Genomic DNA, 20,750 nt, shown 5'->3' on the forward strand with positions numbered 1-20,750 from the left:
CCTCACCAGTCTACTATTTCAACCTGTAACTAACTAGACAGATAAACCTCACCAGTCTACTATTTAACCTGTAACTGACTAGACAGATAAACCTCACCAGTCTACTATTTAACCTGTAACTAGACAGATAAACCTCACCAGTCTACTATTTAACCTGTAACTAACTAGACAGATAAACCACACCAGTCTACTATTTAACCTGTAACTAGACAGATAAACCTCACCAGTCTACTATTTAACCTGTAACTAGACAGATAAACCTCACCAGTCTACTATTTAACCTGTAACTAACTAGACAGATAAACCACACCAGTCTACTATTTAACCTGTAACTAGACAGATAAACCTCACCAGTCTACTATTTAACCTGTAACTAACTATACAGATAAACCTCACCAGTCTACTATTTAACCTGTAACTAGACAGATAAACCTCACCAGTCTACTATTTAACCTGTAACTAACTATACAGATAAACCTCACCAGTCTACTATTTAACCTGTAACTAGACAGATAAACCTCACCAGTCTACTATTTAACCTGTAACTAGACAGATAAACCACACCAGTCTACTATTTAACCTGTAACTAGACAGATAAACCTCACCAGTCTACTATTTAACCTGTAACTAGACAGATAAACCACACCAGTCTACTATTTAACCTGTAACTAGACAGATAAACCACACCAGTCTACTATTTAACCTGTAACTAGACAGATAAACCTCACCAGTCTACTATTTAACCTGTAACTAACTATACAGATAAACCTCACCAGTCTACTATTTAACCTGTAACTTAACTAGACATATAAACCACACCAGTCTACTACTTAACCTGTAACTAACTAGACAGATAAACCTCACCAGTCTACTATTTAACCTGTAACTAACTAGACAGATAAACCACATCAGTCTACTATTTAACCTGTAACTAGAGAGAGAAACCTCACCAGTCTACTATTTAACATGTAACTAACTAGACAGATAAACCTCACCAGTCTACTATTTAACCTGTAACTAACTAGACAGATAAACCACACCAGTCTACTATTTAACCTGTAACTAGACAGATAAACCTCACCAGTCTACTATTTAACCTGTAACTAGACAGATAAACCTCACCAGTCTACTATTTAACCTGTAACTAACTAGACAGATAAACCACACCAGTCTACTATTTAACCTGTAACTAGACAGATAAACCTCACCAGTCTACTATTTAACCTGTAACTAACTATACAGATAAACCTCACCAGTCTACTATTTAACCTGTAACTTAACTAGACATATAAACCACACCAGTCTACTATTTAACCTGTAACTAACTAGACAGATAAACCTCACCTGTCTACTATTTAACCTGTAACTAACTAGACAGATAAACCACATCAGTCTACTATTTAACCTGTAACTAGAGAGAAAACCTCACCAGTCTACTATTTAACCTGTAACTAACTAGACAGATAAACCTCACCAGTCTACTATTTAACCTGTAACTAACTAGACAGATAAACCACACCAGTCTACTATTTAACCTGTAACTAGACAGATAAACCTCACCAGTCTACTATTTAACCTGTAACTAACTATACAGATAAACCTCACCAGTCTACTATTTAACCTGTAACTTAACTAGACATATAAACCACACCAGTCTACTATTTAACCTGTAACTAACTAGACAGATAAACCTCACCAGTCTACTATTTAACCTGTAACTAACTAGACAGATAAACCACATCAGTCTACTATTTAACCTGTAACTAGAGAGAGAAACCTCACCAGTCTACTATTTAACCTGTAACTAACTAGACAGATAAACCACACCAGTCTACTATTTAACCTGTAACTAGACAGATAAACCTCACCAGTCTACTATTTAACCTGTAACTAACTAGACAGATAAACCACACCAGTCTACTATTTAACCTGTAACTAGACAGATAAACCACACCAGTCTACTATTTAACCTGTAACTAACTAGACATATAAACCACACCAGTCTACTATTTAACCTGTAACTAACTAGACAGATAAACCTCACCAGTCTACTATTTAACCTGTAACTAACTAGACAGATAAACCTCACCAGTCTACTTTTAACCTGCAACTAACTAGACAGATAAACCTCACCAGTCTACTATTTAACCTGTAACTAACTAGACAGATAAACCTCACCAGTCTACTATTTAACCTGTAACTAACTAGACAGATAAACCTCACCAGTCTACTATTTAACCTGTAACTAGACAGATAAACCACACCAGTCTACTATTTAACCTGTAACTAACTAGACAGATAAACCACACCAGTCTACTATTTAACCTGTAACTAACTACACAGATAAACCTCACCAGTCTACTATTTAACCTGTAACTAGACAGATAAACCTCACCAGTCTACTATTTAACCTGTAACTAACTAGACAGATGAACCTCACCAGTCTACTATTTAACCTGTAACTAACTAGACAGATAAACCTCACCAGTCTACTATTTCACCTGTAACTAACTAGACAGATAAACCTCACCAGTCTACTATTTAACCTGTAACTGACTAGACAGATAAACCTCACCAGTCTACTATTTAACCTGTAACTAGACAGATAAACCTCACCAGTCTACTATTTAACCTGTAACTAACTAGACAGATAAACCACACCAGTCTACTATTTAACCTGTAACTAGACAGATAAACCTCACCAGTCTACTATTTAACCTGTAACTAGACAGATAAACCTCACCAGTCTACTATTTAACCTGTAACTAACTATACAGATAAACCTCACCAGTCTACTATTTAACCTGTAACTAGACAGATAAACCTCACCAGTCTACTATTTAACCTGTAACTTAACTAGACATATAAACCACACCAGTCTACTATTTAACCTGTAACTAACTAGACAGATAAACCACACCAGTCTACTATTTAACCTGTAACTTAACTAGACAGATAAACCACACCAGTCTACTATTTAACCTGTAACTAACTATACAGATAAACCTCACCAGTCTACTATTTAACCTGTAACTTAACTAGACATATAAACCACACCAGTCTACTATTTAACCTGTAACTTAACTAGACATATAAACCACACCAGTCTACTACTTAACCTGTAACTAACTAGACAGATAAACCTCACCAGTCTACTATTTAACCTGTAACTAACTAGACAGATAAACCACATCAGTCTACTATTTAACCTGTAACGAGAGAGAAAACCTGACCAGTCTACTATTTAACATGTAACTAACTAGACAGATAAACCTCACCAGTCTACTATTTAACCTGTAACTAACTAGACAGATAAACCACACCAGTCTACTATTTAACCTGTAACTAGACAGATAAACCTCACCAGTCTACTATTTAACCTGTAACTAGACAGATAAACCTCACCAGTCTACTATTTAACCTGTAACTAGACAGATAAACCTCACCAGTCTACTATTTAACCTGTAACTAGACAGATAAACCACACCAGTCTACTATTTAACCTGTAACTAACTAGACAGATAAACCACACCAGTCTACTATTTAACCTGTAACTAACTAGACAGATAAACATCACCAGTCTACTATTTAACCTGTAACTAACTAGACAGATAAACCTCACCAGTCTACTTTTAACCTGCAACTAACTAGACAGATAAACCTCACCAGTCTACTATTTAACCTGTAACTAACTAGACAGATAAACCTCACCAGTCTACTATTTAACCTGTAACTAGACAGATAAACCACACCAGTCTACTATTTAACCTGTAACTAACTAGACAGATAAACCACACCAGTCTACTATTTAACCTGTAACTAACTACACAGATAAACCTCACCAGTCTACTATTTAACCTGTAACTAGACAGATAAACCTCACCAGTCTACTATTTAACCTGTAACTAACTAGACAGATAAACCTCACCAGTCTACTATTTAACATGTAACTAACTAGACAGATAAACCTCACCAGTCTACTATTTCACCTGTAACTAACTAGACAGATAAACCTCACCAGTCTACTATTTAACCTGTAACTAACTAGACAGATAAACCTCACCAGTCTACTATTTAACCTGTAACTAACTAGACAGATAAACCACACCAGTCTACTATTTAACCTGTAACTAGACAGATAAACCTCACCAGTCTACTATTTAACCTGTAACTAGACAGATAAACCTCACCAGTCTACTATTTAACCTGTAACTAACTAGACAGATAAACCACACCAGTCTACTATTTAACCTGTAACTAGACAGATAAACCTCACCAGTCTACTATTTAACCTGTAACTAACTATACAGATAAACCTCACCAGTCTACTATTTAACCTGTAACTTAACTAGACATATAAACCACACCAGTCTACTACTTAACCTGTAACTAACTAGACAGATAAACCTCACCTGTCTACTATTTAACCTGTAACTAACTAGACAGATAAACCACATCAGTCTACTATTTAACCTGTAACTAGAGAGAGAAACCTCACCAGTCTACTATTTAACCTGTAACTAACTAGACAGATAAACCTCACCAGTCTACTATTTAACCTGTAACTAACTAGACAGATAAACCACACCAGTCTACTATTTAACCTGTAACTAGACAGATAAACCTCACCAGTCTACTATTTAACCTGTAACTAGACAGATAAACCTCACCAGTCTACTATTTAACCTGTAACTAACTAGACAGATAAACCACACCAGTCTACTATTTAACCTGTAACTAGACAGATAAACCTCACCAGTCTACTATTTAACCTGTAACTAACTAGACATATAAACCACACCAGTCTACTATTTAACCTGTAACTAGACAGATAAACCTCACCAGTCTACTATTTAACCTGTAACTAATTAGACAGATAAACCTCACCAGTCTACTATTTAACCTGTAACTAACTAGACAGATAAACCTCACCAGTCTACTATTTAACCTGTAACTAGACAGATAAACCTCACCAGTCTACTATTTAACCTGTAACTAGACAGATAAACCTCACCAGTCTACTATTTAACCTGTAACTAACTAGACAGATAAACCACACCAGTCTACTATTTAACCTGTAACTAGACAGATAAACCTCACCAGTCTACTATTTAACCTGTAACTAGACAGATAAACCTCACCAGTCTACTATTTAACCTGTAACTAACTAGACAGATAAACCTCACCAGTCTACTATTTAACCTGTAACTAACTAGACAGATAAACCTCACCAGTCTACTATTTAACCTGTAACTAGACATATAAACCTCACCAGTCTACTATTTAACCTGTAACTAACTAGACAGATAAACCTCACCAGTCTACTATTTAACCTGTAACTAACTAGACAGATAAACCTCACCAGTCTACTATTTAACCTGTAACTAGACAGATAAACCTCACCAGTCTACTATTTAACCTGTAACTAACTAGACAGATAAACCCCACCAGTCTACTATTTAACCTGTAACTAGACAGATAAACCACACCAGTCTACTATTTAACCTGTAACTAACTAGACAGCTGGTCAATGTTTTGACCTCTAGATGCTGTGTACCCCTCTCCAAAGCAGCTGGTCAATGTTTTGACCTCTAGATGCTGTGTACACCTCTCCAAAGCAGCTGGTCAATGTTTTGACCTCTAGAAGTTGTGTACACCTCCTCAAAGCAGCTGGTCAATGTTTTGACCTCTAGATGCTGTGTACACCTCCCCAAAGCAGCTGGTCAATGTTTTGACCTCTAGAAGTTGTGTACACCTCCCCAAAGCAGCTGGTCAATGTTTTGACCTCTAGATGCTGTGTACCCCTCCCCAAAGCAGCTGGTCAATGTTTTGACCTCTAGATGCTGTGTACCCCTCCCCAAAGCAGCTGGTCAATGTTTTGACCTCTAGAAGTTGTGTACACCTCCCCAAAGCAGCTGGTCAATGTTTTGACCTCTAGATGCTGTGTACACCTCCCCAAAGCAGCTGGTCAATGTTTTGACCTCTAGATGCTGTGTACACCTCCCCAAAGCAGCTGGTCAATGTTTTGACCTCTAGAAGTTGTGTACACCTCCCCAAAGCAGCTGGTCAATGTTTTGACCTCTAGAAGTTGTGTACCAGAACATCATAATAATCCGTCATGTCTTCTTCACACCTCCCCAAAGCAGCTGGTCAATGTTTTGACCTCTAGAAGTTGTGTACACCTCCCCAAAGCAGCTGGTCAATGTTTTGACCTCTAGAAGTTGTGTACACCTCCCCAAAGCAGCTGGTCAATGTTTAAATGTACGTTGTTGTTTTTGTTTTTTAAACTGCTTTGTGTTTTATATTGTTAATGTGTTTGAAAAACCTTTGTATTGCTGCTATTTTGGTCAAGTCTGTCTTGTAAAAGAGGATGTTTAATCTCAATAAGACTGACCCGGTCGAATATTAAAATATTAAAGCATGAATCATGTACTTACGCCTTCTTAACGTCCTCCGGAGAGGCGCTTCGTGACACTCCCAGAACATCATAATAATCCGTCATGTCTTCTTCACTCACCCCACTGCAACTGTTGACGACAACAACAACAACAACCTCATCAGAGTAGAATACACTCAAGTGGTTTCTCAAAGGCATCAAGTGGTCTGTGAACGAATCTGTTTAGACCCTTTACGGTAACTGTACGACCCATCTCATATAGGGGTGGCGGCAGTGTAGCCTAGTGGTTAGAGTGTAGAGGTGGCAGGGTAGCCTAGTGGTTAGAGTGTAGAGGTGGCAGCTTAGCCTAGTGGTTAGAGTGTAGAGGTGGCAGGGTAGCCTAGTGGTTAGAGTGTAGAGAAGGCAGGGTAGCCTAGTGGTTAGAGTGTAGAGATGGCAGGTAGCCTAGTGGTTAGAGTGTAGAGGTGGCAAACAGTAGCCTAGTGGTTAGAGTGTAGAGGTGGCAGTGTAGCCTAGTGGTTAGAGTGTAGAGGTGGCAGTGTAGCCTAGTGGTTAGAGTGTAGAGGTGGCAGCGTCCATCTCATTTACACATCTTGCCTAGTGGTTAGAGTGTAGAGGAGGCAGGGTAGCCTAGTGGTTAGAGTGTAGAGGTGGCAGGCGTAGCCTAGTGGTTAGAATGTAGAGGTGGCAGGGTAGCCTAGTGGTTAGAGTGTAGAGGTGGCAGCGTTCTCAGTAGCCATTTTTGATGGGTATCTTAGTGGTTAGAGTGTAGAGGTGGCAGGTAGCCTAGTGGTTAGGGTGTAGAGGTGGTAGGGTAGCCTAGTGGTTAGAAAGTGTAGAGGCGGCATCCCAGGGGCCGTAGCGTAGTTGACTAGTGGTTAGAGTGTGGTTAGAGTTCAGTTCACCTTCTTGACTGTAAGTGTGTGTCCCATTTCATATCATCTTGTGACATACTAAAAAGCTTAAGATAACTTATAATAGGATAACTTATAATAACTTATAATAGGATAACTTATAATAGGATAACTTATAATAGGATAACTTATAATAGGACAACTTATAATATAATAGGATAACTTATAATAGGATAACTTATAATAGGATAACTTATAATAGGATAACTTATAATAGGATAACTTATAATAGGATAACTTATAATAGGACAAATAGGATAACTTATAATAGGACAACTTATAATATAACTTATAATAGGATATCTTATAATAGGACAACTTATAATAGGACAACTTATAATAGGATAACAACTTATAATAGGATATCTTATAATAGGATAACTTATAATAGGATATCTTATAATAGGATAAATAGGACAACTTGTAATTATAATAGATATAATAGGACAACTTATAATAGGACAACTTATAATAGGATAACTTATAATAGGATAACTTATAATAGGATAACTTATAATAGGACAACTTATAATAGGATAACTTATAATAGGACAACTTATAATAGGACAACTTATAATAGGATAACTTATAATAGGACAACTTATAATAGGATAACTTATAATAGGAATAGGACAACTTATAATAGGACAACTTATAATAGGATAACTTATAATAGGACAACTTATAATAGGATAACTTATAATAGGACAACTTATAATAGGATAACTTATAATAGGATAACAACTTATAATAGGATAACTTAACTTATAATAAACTAGGACAACTTATAATAGGACTACTTATAATAGGATAACTTGTAATAGGATAACTTATAATAGGACAACTTATAATAGGATAACTTATAACTAGGACAACTTATAATAGGATAACTTATAATAGGACAACTTATAATAGGATAACATAATAGGATAACTTATAATAGGATAACTTATAATAGGATTACAACTTATAATAGGATAACTTATAATACCTGTTTATGTTAACTTAACACTAGGATTACTTATAATAGGACAACTTATAATAGGATATTTAACCCACTAGTCCAGTATTACTGTAGATAACTTATAATAGGATTACAACACTTATAATAGGATAACTTATAATGAGGACAACTTATAATAGGATAACTTATAATAGGACAACTTATAATAGGATAACTTATAATAGGACAACTTATAATAGGATAACTTATAATAGGATAACTTATAACTGAGGATAACTTATAATAGGACAACTTATAATAGGACTACTTATAATAGGATAACTTGTAATACTGGATAACTTATAATAGGACAACTTATAATAGGATAACTTATATACACTATGGACAACCAGTTATAATAGGATTTAACCCACTTATAATAGATACACTGACAACTTATAATAGGATAACTTATAATAGGACAACTTATAATAGGATAACTTATAATAGGACAACTTATAATAGGACAACTTATAATAGGATAACTTATAATAGGACAACTTATAATAGGATAACTTATAATAGGACAACCCACTTATAATGTAGGATAAACTTATAATGTAGGATAACTTTTATAATAGGATAACTTATAAACCCACTAGTCCAGTTGTATTACTGGAAACTTGTAATAGGACAACTTATAATAGGATAACTTATAATAGGATAACTTATAATAGGAAGCATCATATTACTGTTTAATGGCATTTTCTTTTACATTTTTTTTTAGTCCAGTTGTATTACTGTACTGATACACTGTTTATGTCATTTAACCCACTAGTCCAGTTGTATTACTGTACTGATACACTGTTTATGTTATTTAACCCACTAGTCCAGTTGTATTACTGTACTGATACACTGTTTATGTTATTTAACCCACTAGTCCAGTTGTATTACTGTACTGATACACTGTTTATGTTATTTAACCCACTAGTCCAGTTGTATTACTGTACTGATACACTGTTTATGTTATTTAACCCACTAGTCCAGTTGTATTACTGTACTGATACACTGTTTATGTTATTTAACCCACTAGTCCAGTTGTATTACTGTACTGAAACACTGTTTATTTAACCCACTAGTCCAGTTGTATTTAACACTGTTTCATTTAACCCACTAGTCCAGTTGTATTACTGTACTGATACACTGTTTATGTCATTTAACCCACTAGTCCAGTTGTATTACTGTACTGATACACTGTTTATGTTATTTAACCCACTAGTCCAGTTGTATTACTGTACTGATACACTGTTTATGTTATTTAACCCACTAGTCCAGTTGTATTACTGTACTGATACACTGTTTATGTTATTTAACCCACTAGTCCAGTTGTATTACTGTACTGATACACTGTTTATGTTATTTAACCCACTAGTCCAGTTGTATTACTGTACTGATACACTGTTTATGTTATTTAACCCACTAGTCCAGTTGTATTACTGTACTGAAACACTGTTTATGTTATTTAACCCACTAGTCCAGTTGTATTACTGTACTGATACACTGTTTATGTTATTTAACCCACTAGTCCAGTTGTATTACTGTACTGATACACTGTTTCTGTTATTTAACCCACTAGTCCAGTTGTATTACTGTACTGATACACTGTTTATGTTATTTAACCCACTAGTCCAGTTGTATTACTGTACTGATACACTGTTTATGTTATTTAACCCACTAGTCCAGTTGTATTACTGTACTGATACACTGTTTATGTTATTTAACCCACTAGTCCAGTTGTATTACTGTACTGATACACTGTTTATGTTATTTAACATTTATTTATCTTTTGTATTTAAATGGCGGGATATGACTCGTGGGCTCATGCATCTACAATGACTAATGATATCATTCAGAGTGGACCGTTATGTAGCCTGTATCAATCTTTCCAGCACCAACAGAATAAACCGCTGGCAGCTGGACCTGTGGGGTAAACTAATGACAGTGACCATCCACGGGTATTCCCCCTGAGGTTGGCAATGTGCCTCTGAGTTCTCTGGAAGCCCGACAACAATATTATTTGGTTATTTCCAGCTCCTCCCGAGAGAGAGACCTGACATATGACAGCTGCCACCAACACACACACATACACACACACACACACACACACACAACACATGCGTCGGGCCGCCGGAGCTAGGCTGTGAGATTTAAACGATACGTTACACTTGAAAATTGGAACGTTTCAGACTAGACAAATGTTTCAATTTTAAGACGTGGACACATTGTAACTAAATATTGCCTCATGTGTTAAGCGTGTAGGGAACCGAACATTGGAATGGCGATGTGTATTGTCTGGACCCGAGCTGAAAGAGAAAGACAACTGGTAGGCTACATAACTTGACAGAAAGTCCACACGCAAAAGAAATACGCCTACGCATGAAAGGATAATGAATATGGATAGCCTACTGTACCTTTTTAGGAGTACCAGCAACTGCTGTCGGTGTCTCAATCTCTCTTCTTAATTGAAAATGGGAAATTAATGATTATGGAGAGCTTCGAGACAGGCGAACAGAGGTGGGTCCAACTGTCCACGGAAGAATTATACAGTATTTCAGAATGTCTAAAGGCTCCTATAGTGAATTCGTTGCCCGTATTCCTCTGTGGCCTGGCCCGCACCATAACGCCGCAGTCCCCCTACCTCGACACCTCGACCGTCTCTTGGTATATCTCCACATGACCACGTCACAGTCAGCTGAGCGTCGACAGTGAGGAAAATAGAACGTCTAGAACATGCCAGTGTTTTACCACTACACTTCTCCCCGCCCAGTCTGATAGTTGCATTGTGATCAATGTAGGTCTACAAATTACTAGAGGAAAACAATTATATATCGGCATTTAGGCAACTAACCCAACTCAAGGGAACATAACTAAACGTAATCACATATACCAGAGTGAACTGAATTAGATACAGTACCAAACATTTTAATTTGAAAGCTATATATACCTCCATGATTTATTATACAAAAATGCTTCGTGTAAGGATTTAATTAAGCGTAATTCCTACATTTCTTGATTTGGCAGTAATGCTAAAAGTTAACAGTTCAAGAGCCATTTCCACACAGGCTGCTGATAGTAGAGAATCACTCACGGTCCTTCAGTTGTCACTGCTGCCATCTAGTGGCTGGATAAAGAAATAGCAGAAGAACAGCCGTTGGTCTGGACATTGTATAATGTTATAAGAACATTTATGGAAATATGCAGAGCACTATGAAAACGCTGCTTAGACATTTCATATTGAAATTATTCTAGTCTTCTTCTTCATAGTGAACATGTATAAAACACTGTGTAAGTAGCCAACATAGTGCACTTTTTTTAAGAATCCTTAAATTAAACATCTATGTCGCTTTTCCATCTGAATCTGTGTGTGGAGTGACATTTTAGAGTTCATAGTTGTACTAACATCTCTGGGTGTGACTTAAACTGTATACCTTCTAGGCCTGTACTACTCTAGCAGACATAAAGCCTGTTCTAGTCTAGCAGACATCAAACCTGTTCTAGTCTAGTAGACATCAAACCTGTTCTAGTCTAGCAGACATCAAACCTGTTCTAGTCTAGTAGACATAAAGTCTGTTCTAATCTAGTAGACATCAAACCTGTTCTAGTCTAGCAGACATCAAACCTGTTCTAGTCTAGTAGACATAAAGTCTGTTCTAGTCTAGTAGACATCAAACCTGTTCTAGTCTAGTAGACATCAAACCTGTTCTAGTCTAGTAGACATCAAACCTGTTCTAGTCTAGTAGACATCAAACCTGTTCTAGTCTAGCAGACATCAAACCTGTTCTAGTCTAGTAGACATAAAGTCTGTTCTAGTCTAGTAGACATCAAACTTGTTCTAGTCTAGTAGACATCAAACCTGTTCTAGTCTAGCAGACATAAAGCCTGTTCTAGTCTAGCAGACATAAAGCCTGTTCTAGTCTAGTAGACATCAAACCTGTTCTAGTCTAGTAGACATCAAACTTGTTCTAGTCTAGCAGACATCAAACCTGTTCTACTCTAGCAGACATCAAACCTGTTCTAATCTAGCAGAAATCAAACCTGTTCTAGTCTAGCAGACATCAAACCTGTTCTACTCTAGCAGACATCAAACCTGTTCTAGTCTAGCAGACATCAAACCTGTTCTACTCTAGCAGACATCAAACCTGTTCTACTCTAGCAGACATCAAACCTGTTCTAGTCTAGTAGACATCAAACCTGTTCTACTCTAGCAGACATCAAACCTGTTCTACTCTAGCAGACATCAAACCTGTTCTACTCTAGCAGACATCAAACCTGTTCTACTCTAGCAGACATCAAACCTGTTCTACTCTAGCAGACATCAAACCTGTTCTAGTCTAGTAAACCTGACATCAAACCTGTTCTACTCTAGCAGACATCAAACCTGTTCTACTCTAGCAGACATCAAACCTGTTCTAGTCTAGCAGACATCAAACCTGTTCTACTCTAGCAGACATCAAACCTGTTCTACTCTAGCAGACATCAAACCTGTTCTAGTCTAGTAGACATCAAACCTGTTCTACTCTAGCAGACATCAAACCTGTTCTAGTCTAGTAGACATCAAACCTGTTCTAGTCTAGTAGACATCAAACCTGTTCTACTCTAGCAGACATCAAACCTGTTCTAGTCTAGTAGACATCAAACCTGTTCTACTCTAGCAGACATAAAACAATGTTATGTGAAGCTGCAGCACTTTTCAAAGCCTTAGTTCTTATGGGCTGCTGATTTGAAAGTCAATCACATAGTGATCGTTGAGACTAAAAATAACCACGTACAGTTACAGAGGAGTTGGTTTATGATGCGTTTATTGAGAACCCTGACACAACATGACTAGGTGTAACAGAGACTGTTACCACGACAGTGGGGAATGTGTTGCTGTCACGCTAAGTGTAGGACTCCAACGGTGTTGGAATGTAGGATGGCAAACACCTAGTTTGTTAAACCCTTTAATATTCCTCTCCCTCCTCATCCTCTTCTCCCACGCTGTCAGTGCCCACCTCTTCATAGTCCTTCTCCAGGGCTGCCATGTCCTCCCTGGCCTCAGAGAACTCTCCCTCCTCCATGCCCTCACCAACGTACCAGTGCACAAAGGCTCTCTTGGCATACATCAGGTCAAACTTGTGGTCCAGACGGGCCCAGGCCTCAGCGATGGCTGTGGTGTTACTCAGCATGCACACAGCCCTCTGGACCTTGGCCAGGTCTCCTCCAGGAACCGCTGTTGGGGGCTGGTAGTTGATACCCACCTTGAAGCCAGTGGGACACCAGTCCACAAACTGGATGGTACGTTTGGTCTTGATGGCAGCGATGGCAGAGTTGACATCTTTGGGAACAACGTCACCACGGTACAGGAGACAGCAGGCCATGTACTTGCCGTGACGAGGGTCACACTTCACCATCTGATTGGCTGGCTCGAAGCAGGCGTTGGTGATGTCAGCGACTGACAGCTGCTCGTGATAGGCCTTCTCAGCGGAGATGACCGGGGCATATGTGGCCAGAGGGAAGTGGATACGGGGGTAGGGCACCAAGTTGGTCTGGAACTCTGTCAGATCAACATTCAGGGCTCCATCGAAACGCAGGGAGGCAGTGATGGAGGAGACGATCTGACCAATGAGCCTGTTGAGGTTGGTGTACGAGGGACGCTCAATGTCGAGGTTCCTGCGGCAGATGTCATAGATGGCCTCGTTGTCCACCATGAAGGCACAGTCAGAGTGTTCCAGGGTGGTGTGAGTGGTCAGGATGGAGTTGTAGGGCTCCACCACAGCCGTGGACACCTGGGGAGCTGGGTAAACGGCGAACTCAAGCTTAGACTTCTTTCCGTAGTCCACAGACAGACGTTCCATCAGCAGGGAGGTGAAACCAGAACCGGTGCCTCCTCCGAAGCTGTGGAAGATGAGGAACCCCTGGAGACCTGTACACTGGTCAGCCTGAATGGAGAAATGGTACAATTAACATATGATGTTACGCCAGTAAGAATACAATGGAGAACCGTTTTGCCCAGTTTTACCCAGAAACATAAAAGGTTTTTGGCTCGTCCTTTTATAGATGATCCCTTTCATGGTTCCAGGTAGAACCTTATTAGCCTACACATAACCTTTAAAACCCATCTAGAACCCTGTCCCTTAAGCAGAACCATAGGTAGAACTCTATGTTATCAAGAATGATGACTCACCAGTTTGCGTGTCCTGTCCAGAACCAGGTCAATGATCTCCTTGCCGATGGTGTAGTGACCGCGGGCGTAGTTGTTGGCAGCATCCTCCTTACCCGTAATGAGCTGCTCAGGGTGGAACAGCTGGCGATAGGTACCTGTCCTCACCTCATCTAAAAGACAAAGGTAAATTCCGAAATGTCAGGATATTGCAAATATGAGAAAATCCAAGTATCCGGAATATTCGTAAATCCTAATATCTGAATGTTTGGAATATCCGAATATTCAGAATATCTTTGGACAGAATAATCAAAACAGCACATTCAAAGATGAACTTTCTCTAGTTTGTCTCATCTTACCGATGACAGTGGGCTCCAGGTCAACGAAGATGGCTCGGGGGACATGCTTTCCAGCTCCAGTCTCACTGAAGAAGGTGTTGAAGGAGTCGTCTCCACCTCCACAAGTCTTGTCACTGGGCATCTGTCCGTCCGGCTGGATCCCATGCTCCAGGCAGTACAGCTCCCAACAGGCGTTACCCATCTGGACTCCGGCTTGGCCCACATGCATGGAAATACACTCACGCTGAAAGAGAGGAGGTACAAGAGATCAACCACATGGAAACTTGAATCAAATTTTATTTTACCTTTATTTAACCAGGCAAGTCAGTTAAGAACAAATTCTTATTTTCAATGACGGCCTAGGAACAGTGGGTTAACTGCCTGTTGAGGGGCAGAACGACAGATTTGTACCTTGTCAGCTCGGGGGTTTGAACTTGCAACCTTCCGGTTACGAGTCCAACGCTCTAACCACTACGCTACCCTGCCGCCCCTATACAAATCAGGTGTATACACATTTAAGACAGTGAAGTTGGAGTGTTGAAGGAGTGAATTGATCAAATAAAGTTTTGAAAGGCCAATTTCAGACAGTCTCGATTGTAATTGTAATGGCTGCAAAAAGCAATCATCAATATATTACTGTAAGGTCCCTATTGAAAGTGAAAGTGAAATGTAAAGAATAAATCACCCATTAAGCACAATGACATTTAAGCAAAGTCATTGGCTACACTAGGCTATCCCGGTTGGATTCGGCTAACAAGTGTGACCGCCATCTTGAGTATATGGCGTATTTTTTGTAGCCATTAACAGAGACTAACTCGCTCGTTGGCCTAAAGCCTACGGGCAAATTAATGTGTGTTTTTTTTCTTTTTAATAGAAAATGCTGAAAATAAGGTCTGAGGTTAACACAGGCTTAGGATATGTTTTACATTTTGTTCTATGAAAATAATAATCACTTTTTTTTAAATTTATGTCATTAAAACATATAAAGGCTTTATAATTCATAAAGGTTTTAATAACTGACTGATATTATCTCATAGAACAAAACGTACCAGATCTCCTAAGCCTGTGTTAACCTCAGACCTTATTTTTGGCGTCTATTCCAAAACCCCATTCTTTCCCCCATTTTATTTCCCCCATAGGAATGTCCAACGCCATCTTTTCAAATCCTCTATCTGCCATTTTGACGAGTTACCGTTTTTTTTTTAATGGCCCTGTCTCTTTAAGAGCAGAGGACCAGAAGAGGATAAGGTGTGCCTTGTTACTGTGGGCCACTCCCCTTACTCCTCCCACTACTCCTCCTCTCTTCCCTCTGTCCGGTCCAGCTGCACACCCATTGCAGTGTTTCAGCCAGAGATATCTCTCACAAGATCCTAACAGAGAAAATGGCTACCATCCCAGACTGCTCCTCCCTGTTCTCCTTTGTACTCAATCATTTCATCCTTCTCTCACAATTGCAAAAATATCATAAAAACATGTTTTTAAAAAATTAAAAATCTACAGAAAAATAATGTTTCTATTCGTAAGCTATTTGAGTTTTTTTTATCTAAACAGTGAATAGTCTATGATCAAGTAGAACAATGACTAATTACAGAGACAGTTAAACACTAAAACATTACTCACATTTGATGTTTGGCTATCATTCTGTCAGATTTATTTTGCATAATATCTTTTTTTTTTACCTAAATTTACAATAAATCACATTTATCCCTTATCAGTAGTAAACATAATATCTGAACTCTATATATATAAAAAAAAAAGAGAGGAAATGCAGAGAATCATATGATCTTTATGTAACAGAATAACAGATTTCCCTTAGGAAAGAAAGAATCTATGTCAGCTGTCAGCACTCACCATTTTGTCTAGTTTTCTTTTCCTTCACAGGCTGACGTCGAGGATTCAGAAGAGAAGGCAGAACTGTCGAGAAAGGAAGAGGTGGGGTTTTTATATGCCTGGAAAGCAGACAGACAGGCAGTAAGCTACAGCAGAGTCTGGTCGGCGGGAGACACTGTTGGTATGAAAAGAAACAAGCCCCTCCTCCTTCACACAGACAGAGGCTGACTGGGTTCACTTTCTCTATGCAGAGAAGAATTATGGGTATTGAGCTGTGAGACAGTCAGCTTCCTGGCAGGGAAGACTAATGTGTGTTGAACTATGAGATAGCATTTCCTGGCCTGAGATAGTTGCTTAGAAATATCTGGTAAAAAAAATATATATATATATATATATATACACACATATTGTATGTGTGTGGATGTTTTCACACCACTCAAATCCTTTTTTTGTAATTTGACACTGTGGCACTTTTACGGGAGGTACTACATAGGGTGGGGTCTGTGAAGATTTCGACACAGCCTGCCTGTCAAACACAGTGTGCATTGACTGTTTCAACAGCCGAAAAATACAGTCCACGTTAAACTGAATAACAGTTCTCTTTCTCAAAATTGCCTAAATAAATTGTATAGCAGACAGGGTTTTTAGAAAAGCAGCTTTTTATGTAAACAAGAAGATGCTGGTGGCTTCCTGATATGATAACCAAATCATAACCAAATTAATTTTTTTGTGGTTATAACCCTCAAAATGGTAATAGTCAGGGATCGGTTTAATTTATTGAAGATACATCTTTTTTTTTTGTTGACAGATAACAATTGGTCCATTGTTCTGTCATATCTGAGGCTGTGGTAGAACGGGGTGATACAGACAACACTAGTCACTCCCTGCTCTAGCTGTCATGAAGTCAGAGACAGCTGGATGGTATGGAGAGGCTACACAAGGGGGAGGGGTGAGGGGAGAGAAGGGGTGAGGGGAGAGGAGAGAGGAGAGGGTGGTGTAGGGGAGAGGAGAGGGATGGTGCAGGGGACAGGGATGGTGCAGGGACAGGGATGGGGTAGGTGAAAGGGGAGAGGGATGGTGGAGGGGAGAGGGGAGAGGGATGGTGGAGGGGAGAGGGGAGGAGAGGAGAGGGATGGTGCAGGGGACAGGGATGGGGTAGGCGAAAGGGGAGAGGGATGGTGGAGGAGAGGAGAGGAGAGGAGAGGAGAGGAGAGGAGAGGAGAGGAGAGAGAGGAGAGGAGGATGGATGGTGGCTGTAGATGATGGATGTAGGATGTAGATGATGGATGTAGATGATGGATGTAGGATGTAGATGATGGATGTAGGATGTAGATGATGGATGTAGATGATGGATGTAGGATGTAGATGATGGATGTAGATGGTGGATGTAGTTGATGGATGTAGATGGTGGATGTAGTTGATGGATGTAGATGGTGGATGTAGCTGATGGATGTAGATGGTGGATGTAGATGGTGGATGTAGATGGTGGATGTAGTTGATGGATGTAGATGATGGATGTAGATGGTGGATGTAGTTGATGGATGTAGATGATGGATGTAGATGGTGGATGTAGATGGTGGATGTAGATGGATGGATGTAGATGATGGATGTAGATGATGGATGTAGATGATGGATGTAGATGGTGGATGTAGATGATGGATGTAGATGGTGGATGTAGATGATGGATGTAGATGATGGATGTAGGTGATGGATGTAGGATGTAGTTGATGGATGTAGATGATGAATATAGATGATGGATGTAGATGATGGATGATGGATGTAGCTGATGGATGTAGATGATGGATGTAGGATGTAGATGATGGATGTTGGATGTAGATTATGGGTGTAGATGATGTAGGTGATGGATGTAGATGGTGGATGTAGATGATGAATGTAGATGATGGATGTAGGATGTAGTTGATGGATGTAGATGATGGATGTAGATGGTGGATGTAGAATGTAGAATGTAGGATGTAGATAATGGATGTAGTTGATGGATGTAGGATGTAGACGGTGGATGTAGTTGATGGATGTAGATAATGGATGTAGGTGGTGGATGAAGTTGATGGATGATGGATGTAGATGGTGGATGTAGGTGGTGGATGAAGTTGATTGATGTAGATGGTGGATGTAGATGATAGATGTAGTTGGTGGATGTAGTTGATGGATGTAGGATGTAGATGATGGGGGTAGGATATAGATGATGGATGTAGAATGTAGGATGTAGATGATGTATGTAGTTGATGGATGTAGGATGTAGATGGTGTATGTAGCTTACGGATGTAGATGGTGGATGTCGTTGGTGGATGTAGTTGATGGATGATGGATGTAGATGGTGGATGTAGATGATGGGGGTAGGATGTAGATGATGTATGTAGGGTGTAGATGATGGATGTAGATGATGGATGTAGATGGTGGATGTAGGATGTAGTTGATGGATGTAGACGATGGATGTAGGATGTAGATGGTGGATGTAGTTGATGGATGTAGATGAAGGATGTAGGATGTAGTTGATGAATGTAGATGGTGGATGTAGATTATGCGGGTAGGATATAGGTGATGGATGAGGAATGTAGGATGTAGTTGATGGATGTAGGATGTAGAATGTAGGATGTAGATAATGGATGTAGTTGATGGATGTAGGATGTACACGGTGGATGTAGTTGATGGATGTAGATAATGGATGTAGATGGTGGATGTAGATGGTGGATGAAGATGACGGATGTAAATGATGGATGTAGGTGATGGATGTAGATGATGGATGTGGTTGATGGATGTAGATGGTGGATGTAGGTGATGGATGTAGATGATGGAGGTAGGATGTAGATGATGGATGAGGAATGTAGGATGTAGTTGATGGATGTAGGATGTAGATGATGGATGTAGCTGATGGATGTAGATGGTGGATGTAGATGATGGATATAGGATGTAGAGAATGGGTGTAGATGATGTAGTTGATGGATGTAGATGATGGATGTAGGATGTAGTTGATGGATGTAGTTGATGGATGTAGTTGATGGATGTAGACGGTGGATGTAGATGATGGGGGTAGGATGTAGTTGATGGATGTAGTTGATGGATGTAGATGGTGGATGTAGATGATGGATGTAGATGATGGATGTAGATGATGGGGGTAGGATGTAGCTGATGGATGTAGAATGTAGGATGTAGATAATGGATGTAGATAATGGATGTAGATGGTGGATGTAGATGATGGATGTCGTTGGTGGATGTAGTTGATGGATGATGGATGTAGCTGATGGATGTAGATGGTGTATATAGATGGTGGATGTAGGTGGTGGCTGTAGTTGATTGATGTAAATGGTGGATGTAGATCATAGATGTAGATGATGGATGTAGTTGATGGATATAGGATGTAGATGGTGGATGTAGCTGATGGATGTAGATGGTGGATGTCGTTGGTGGATGTAGATGATGGGGGTAGGATATAGATGATGGGTGTAGAATGTAGGATGTAGATTATGGATGTAGGATGTAGATAATGGATGTAGATGGTGGATGTAGGATGTAGATGGTGGATGTAGATGATGGATGTAGATGGTGGATGTAGATGGTGGATGTAGATGGTGGATGTAGTTGATGGATGATGGATGTAGATAATGGATGTAGATGATGGATGTAGATGATGGATGTAGATGGTGGATGTAGATGGTGGATGTAGTTGATGGATGATGGATGTAGATAATGGATGTAGATGATGGATGTAGATGATGGATGTAGCTGATGGATGTAGATAAGGGATGATGGATGTAGATGATGGATGTAGATGATGGATGTAGATGGTGGAGGTAGATGATGGATGTAAATGGTGGATGTAGATGGTGAATGTAGATGGTGGATGTAGATGGTGGATGTCGTTGGTGGATGTAGTTGATGGATGATGGATGTAGATAATGGATGTAGATGATGGATGTAGATGATGGATGTAGATGGTGGATGTAGATAATGGTTGTAGATGATGGATGTAGATGGTGGATGTAGATGGTGGATGTCGTTGGTGGATGTAGTTGATGGATGATGGATGTAGATAATGGATGTAGATGATGGATGTAGATGATGGATGTAGATAATGGATGTAGATGATGGATGTAGATGGTGGATGTAGATG

General features: G+C 39.2%; 2 protein-coding genes across 4 annotated transcripts in view; both read right to left on the bottom strand.

Moving 5' to 3' along the window:
* LOC115124546 (dnaJ homolog subfamily B member 6-like) overlaps positions 1–11,010 on the bottom strand; it is a 75,837-nt gene extending 64,827 nt beyond the window's left edge. For 2 of the 3 annotated variants that reach the window (XM_065016229.1, XM_065016223.1), the window contains exons 1-2: positions 10,726–11,005; positions 6,438–6,527 (exon numbers count right to left, since the gene is read on the bottom strand). In XM_065016229.1, the coding sequence (XP_064872301.1) occupies positions 6,438–6,502 (65 nt within the window). In that variant the 5' untranslated portion in view covers positions 6,503–6,527; positions 10,726–11,005. Of the gene's footprint in view, positions 1–6,437; positions 6,528–10,725 lie in introns of all 3 variants that reach the window. The other variant, XM_065016216.1, reaches the window with a different exon arrangement.
* Positions 11,011–13,096: 2,086 nt separating this feature from the next.
* LOC115125303 (tubulin alpha chain) lies at positions 13,097–16,728 on the bottom strand. Its single transcript, XM_029654803.2, has 4 exons — positions 16,643–16,728; positions 14,813–15,035; positions 14,478–14,626; positions 13,097–14,232 (listed from the first exon to the last, which is right to left on the bottom strand). The coding sequence occupies exons 1-4, from the start codon at positions 16,643–16,645 to the stop codon at positions 13,255–13,257; spliced, it is 1,353 nt and encodes a 450-aa protein (XP_029510663.1). The 5' UTR covers positions 16,646–16,728; the 3' UTR covers positions 13,097–13,254.
* Positions 16,729–20,750: the final 4,022 nt, after the last annotated feature.

Source organism: Oncorhynchus nerka, linkage group LG3, assembly GCF_034236695.1.
Source record: "Oncorhynchus nerka isolate Pitt River linkage group LG3, Oner_Uvic_2.0, whole genome shotgun sequence".
Taxonomy (NCBI): domain Eukaryota; kingdom Metazoa; phylum Chordata; class Actinopteri; order Salmoniformes; family Salmonidae; genus Oncorhynchus; species Oncorhynchus nerka.